General features: G+C 60.5%; 1 protein-coding gene across 2 annotated transcripts; it reads left to right on the top strand.

The window, feature by feature from the left end:
* Positions 1–6: 6 nt before the first annotated feature.
* Positions 7–4,865, top strand: TMEM80 (transmembrane protein 80). 2 transcript variants are annotated; one of them, XM_044683287.1, is made up of 5 exons: positions 7–35; positions 3,249–3,262; positions 3,966–4,062; positions 4,138–4,230; positions 4,519–4,865. In XM_044683287.1, the coding sequence occupies exons 1-5, from the start codon at positions 17–19 to the stop codon at positions 4,722–4,724; spliced, it is 429 nt and encodes a 142-aa protein (XP_044539222.1). In that variant the 5' UTR covers positions 7–16; the 3' UTR covers positions 4,725–4,865. The 2 variants fall into 2 exon arrangements, with proteins under 2 accessions (XP_044539222.1, XP_044539223.1); XM_044683288.1 differs by lacking the exon at positions 3,249–3,262 and having other exon boundaries at positions 17–55.
* Positions 4,866–5,482: the final 617 nt, after the last annotated feature.

The raw sequence follows: 5,482 nt of genomic DNA, 5'->3' as shown, positions 1-5,482 counted from the left end.
TGGGAGGGGGGGCAAGATGGCGGCCCCGCAGAGAGGTGAGGTGGCGGCGGCGGCGGCAATGGCAACGGCGGAGAGTGCCAGGGGGTGGAGAGGGTGGCCGGGGGGCCCGGGACGAGCCACAGATTTCGCGTCTGTGCGGCCCGGCGGGTGGGAGGCCGAAGCTCACCCAGCCAACTTTGACGCCTGCGCAGTAAATGCCGACCGCTTGAGCCCCGGAGGAGGGCGCAGCCGCGGCTTTGGCACCTGCGCAGTAAGTGCTGGCTCCCTTCGGAGATCCTGCAGGGAGGCCTGGGTTCGAATTCTGGCCCTGCCCCTCCCTATGACCCTTCGCCATGCCCACATTTATTTTATTTTATTTTATTTTTCATTTAAAAGCGGGATTCTGAGAAAGAAGTGCCGGCACTTGTTAAGGCCGGCCTGCCTGCCCTCTTGCGGCTTACAGCCTAATGGAGGAGAACAGGACCACCCAGGCACACACCCCACCCATAGAGAGAATGAGGCCAACAGCCAGGACAGCCCTGGAATTAAGAGGGGCTGCCCGAGGGGCAAGGTGGCACTGCCTGCTGCCCCTCTGGGGCCAACCACTGGCACATACCCTGAAGGGACCCCCCACCCCCCATGATGCCATCCCACCTTGGTCACCAGCTCAGCCTCCCCACAAATGACCCCTACTGGGGCCTGCACTGCCCAGACTTCTTCAGAGGCCCTCATCCATCCTCTGGCCCTTCCTCCTCTTCCTTCTCACTGCTGATCATGACCCGGACCTGTAGTGGTCTGTCCCAGGCGCCTCCCCTTCTGACCTCATCCTTCCACCAAAACTGCTCTCTCCAGAGTGACCCGGGACCTCACTCTCCTTGGCCTGCAGTGATCACTCTGCTCCTCTCCCCCCTCTGACCACTCCTCTGACTCCTGTGCTAGATCCTCCTCCAGATCATGGCCCCTAACTACAGGGATCCCTCCCTTAGAGTCTGTCCCGCACCCTCTGCTCTTCTCCCTCCACCCTGTAGACTGCTGGGTGGCACAGTGAATGGAGCCACTGGTCCTGACTTCAAATCCAGCCTCAGATATTTGCTAGCTGTATGACCTTGGACAAGTCACTTAACTTCTGTTTGTCTCCCTTTTCCTCAACTGTAAAATGGAGGATCCTCCCAGGATTGTTGTGAGGACCAAATGAGTAAATATTTGTGAAGAGTTTAGTGTACAAGGGCCTGGCAGAGAGTAGGTAACGTGTAAATATGAGCTATTGTTATTTCACTTAGTGATGTCATCAGCTTCCAAGGATTTAATTATATCTATGCTGAAGACTCAGAAATCTCCTGTCAGCCCCGTGCCACATAGCCACACGTGCATGTCCAGTCCAAGGGTGTGGTAGGGAACAAGGATCAGTTTTCAAATGGAATAAGTGGGTTCACTTTATATTGAGTTCACGCACTGACCTTCAAGCTCAACTCCAGCTGCCTTTCGGACACCTCATACTGGCTATCCGATAGTTATCTTAAACTCGTCATGTTCAAAACAGAAATCCTCATCTTGAGTCACACACAGTTGCCCAGGCAGTCGGTTAGCTTTGTCAGTGTGCCTTCAGCCGTATGTATCTCTCTTGGTTTTCACCCCTGCAATCTCTCTCGTCAGTTTCGTCTCTACTTTATCTCTTGTCCGTTTCACAGGGCAGCATGTCCTTTTTACTTCTCTACCATTTTTTGTCAATTTCCCTTCTCCAGCATCTCCTAAATTTCATCCTGTCGGCATCTTTTATCAGTTTCCTCTGTGTACTACCTCTTGTCAATTTCCCCTGTACAGCATCTCTCGTAGATTTCAACTCTTCCAGCATCTCCCTGATAACTCCTTGATCTCTTCCCATACAGCCCTGCCCCTAGAACAGGCCCTCATCGATCTCAGGCCTGGACTGTTGCAATTCCGGGGGGTGGGCCTGCCTCGGGTCTCTCCTCACTCCAGTCCATCCTCCATCCACCCACCAAAGTGCTCTCCCTTAGGGATCCAACCCCTTACTCTCCTACTCAACTCCAGTAGATTCCTTATTTCCTCCAGGATCAAATGCAAGATTCTATTCGGCCTTGCAAGGCCTCCAAAATCCAGCCTCTCCCTCCCTTTCTTACACCTCGCTCCCCAAACTGGTGACACCAGCTGTTCCCACCAAGAGGCCCTTCCATCTCTTGGCTCTGGCCATCCCCGGGACCTCGAATGCTCTCCCTCCTGCACTTCTGACTGCTTCCTTTAAGTCTCAACTGAAATCCCACGTTCTCCAGGGAGCCTTCTCCAGCCCTCTTCGTTCGAGGGCCTTCCCAGGTTCTCATTGATCCCCCATTCCACTGCGAGCTCCTTCCGTCTACCTGGCCATTTCCGGTAGTCATCACGGGGCCGGCACATTGTCGGTGCCTGTTGGCTGGCCCCCAGAATCGAACCCAGTCCTGATGGACTACCAGATGAAGAAGACGCCTAACGTGTGCAGGACGCTGGGGACCCAAAGCAGTGGGGGTTAATGGCATTCCCGTGGAAATGCAAGCATTGCCCAGATTTTGTGCTAGACCGAAGGGTCATTGTGCCCGAGTCCTCGTCCAGAGACCCCTTGGACGTGGTTGGCGTCTCTGGCCTTCTGCTGGAGAATCAAAGTGAGGCCGTGTGCTGTATCGGATGAGACCCCGTCTGGAGCCTGCGCGAGGTCTGGCCTCGTGCCCTGTCTCTGTTAGAAGTTGTTGGCCTCCTCCTCTTGGCCTTAGTTCCCTCGTTTGTGAACTGGGGTCTCTGGGCTCTTGCCTTGGACTTCAGAGCCTCGAGTGCCAAGTAATTCCTAGCAAAGGACCGAGCCCGGCCCTTTCGCATCCTGGGCCCTCCCCAGAGTCAGCCAAGGCCGAGGGGAAAGGAGCCGTGGGGAATGTTAGGCCCAGTGTGTACGATCCCCCGCGGCCTGCCCAGGCACGGACCCACCCTTTGGTCCTCGGCTCCACCTGGTGCCCACTCAGGCCCCAGCTGGTGGGCAGTCAGGTCGGGCTCCTGCTCGCTCTCACGCGACCCCCTCCTGAGGTTTCCGGGGTCGAGCGTCCCTTTCTCTTTGCTTAAAGATTGGGCAGGAGACGAGGAAGCCACGTGGGGGGCTCCTTGCGTTGTAGGCACGCTGGCGGTCCCTGTCTTTGGCCCCAGAACGTGGCAGAAACCCGAGGGGGGGGGCTAGTGGAGTGTCCAGCACTGCCAAGGGCTCTCCTGAACTAACCGGCTTGTTTTTCTTGCAGGAAGAACCTCCCTCGTATCCTTCCCGCTTGCCCCCTTCTCTGGCTGGGAGCAGCCACGAGGGGCCCCCGTCAGACCCGGGACCTCAGAGGGCACCCTGAGCTTTTGAGCTGGGCCAGTTCTGGTTGGAAAGGAGGGCTTGGGGCACCCAAGGGCCCCCTCCCAGCTTCCCGATCCTTGCTTCTCCGAGGACTCGGATGGGAAGAGTAAAGGCAGGCGTTCTCCAGGTGGAGACAGTCTCATCTCTGGGGCCTCATGGCTGGTCTCAGCCACCCCGCCTCAGTCTCTTCGTCTGTAAATCGGGGGTCAGCTGTGCCCGTCGCTCCGGGCTTTGCAGGAAGGGGGTCTGAGCCACTGGGGTCGTGGGGGCCTGCCGGTACGGAGAGAGCCAGCTGGCGAGTGCCCGAGGGCTCCCCGCGTGGCCTTCGAGCTGCCAGGAAAGGGCAGCGACAGACCCCTTTTATTTCCGCCACCTCACCTGCTTTCTGAAACACTAAAGGGTTCTCCTCTGTGGGCTCCGCGAGCGCGACCTGTCCCTGCCCCGAGCGGTCGGCGACCCGGAGTAGCAGGCGCCCACGCAGCAGCCTCGTGGCTTAGGCCACAGCTCGTGTCTCTTTGCTTCACGGTCCCCTTCCTGGGCAGATTAGAGTGGGGGGGCCCCGGGGAGGATGGGGGCCCGGCCCGGCCCGGCTCGATGATGCTCCTTAATGACCTCCCAGCTGTCCTCTGTGCCGCTGCAGATCCAGTTCTATCTCAGTGGACTCTATTTCCCCGTCTACTTCCTGGCCTCCCTGCTCATGATGGTCTTTTACAAAAGTAAGTGGTCTGGGGGGGAGGGGGGCGCCCCGTGGCCTCTGCCGCTAAGCCACGTGTGGCCCTCGGTCCCCGCAGGACACTTCTTCGTTTATCCTCCGAATTACCTCACCATGGACCTGAGCCTCCTCTGTGCGCTGGGCCTTCTGGAGGTCCTGCGGCTCCACGTGGGTAAGTGGGCTGCGTGTGGGCCCGGGCCGGGGGGAGGGGGGAGGGGAGAGGGACCGCCGCGGAGCTGTCCCCTCGGGCCCTTGCTCGGGCTCCCCTGGCTTCGCTTTACACTCTCATTAAATATGAACAAGTTTCTTCAGAGGCTCAGCCTGAAAGACGAGTCGGTGCGAAGGCCGCCAGGTAACTGGGCTCCTCCCGGCGGCCCCTCCGGCCGGGCCCTCCCGGGGGTTTCTACGTAAGCCTCGCACTCGCGCCGGGCCTCCCTCCCCGCGTCTTTGTGCCCCCCAGGGAGCAAGGGGAACCTGGTGGAGGAGGAGGTCCTGCTGGGCAGCAGCCTCGCGCTCACCATCGTCAACACCCTCCTGTCCGTGTACTTCCTGCTGTGGGCCACCTACGTGCTGCGGGCCGACGTCTTCCTCAACACCGTCCTGCTGGCCTTGTACAACCTGGAGGGCGTCCTGCAGATGGTGACCATCGCCGCCTTCCTCAGCTAGCCCTGCCCGGGGGCTGCCCTGCCGCCGCAGAGACGACGGGACGCCGAGCCTCGTGCCCGGGCGGCAGGCGGGACTTGGCGAGCGGCTTGTATTTCACACTTTTTAATGCTCTCCAATAAAATCTCAGACTCCCCCCCTGGACCCGGCCGGCTGCCTTCCCTGCCCCCGCTCTGCCCCCACAGTGCAGGATTCGATGCCAGCTCGGTGCCCCCTGCGGCCCGTCCGTGACCAGCACACGCAGGCGGCACGTCTGGCTCCATCTGAGATGCCCACGTGGCGCTGCGCCCTGTGGGCATCTCTGCGGTCCCACTCACCACCATCCCCCGCTGCCACTCTTTGAAGTCTTCGCCCCCCCCCCCCCGCCTGCCAGGGGTCAGAGCGAGCGGCTCCCGGGGGGTCTGCAGCCCCGTAGGCCGGTGGGCGATGGACAGGCCAAGGTGACCCCAAGAGCCATAAGGGGTTCCCGGGCGGCCCTGCTGTGCCAGCCTGGCAGCTGTGCCCGTTATGTGCCAAGCACTGAGGACGTGGGCACTCGGCCCCACCCGTGACACTTCCTAGGACAGAAGAGCGATGAGCCTGGGGGCACCAGAGGCTCCTCGGAAGCCAGCCTCGCCAGTGCCCGGCCCCCGCTCTGTGGGCTGGCAGGCCAGGCTCCCGGGGCCGCGGGCGCCAGCCCCGGGGGGTTCCCTTTGAGAAGGGCTGAGCCGAGGGGGGGGCGGGGGGTTGGGGATTATCGAAGGCCGGAGCCGGGCTTGGCT

The sequence above is a fragment of the Gracilinanus agilis genome, unplaced genomic scaffold (assembly GCF_016433145.1).
Source record: "Gracilinanus agilis isolate LMUSP501 unplaced genomic scaffold, AgileGrace unplaced_scaffold18296, whole genome shotgun sequence".
Classification (NCBI taxonomy): Eukaryota; Metazoa; Chordata; class Mammalia; order Didelphimorphia; family Didelphidae; genus Gracilinanus; species Gracilinanus agilis.
Note: the sequence above shows the minus strand (reverse complement) of the source record. Positions and strands in the feature narration are given on the sequence as shown.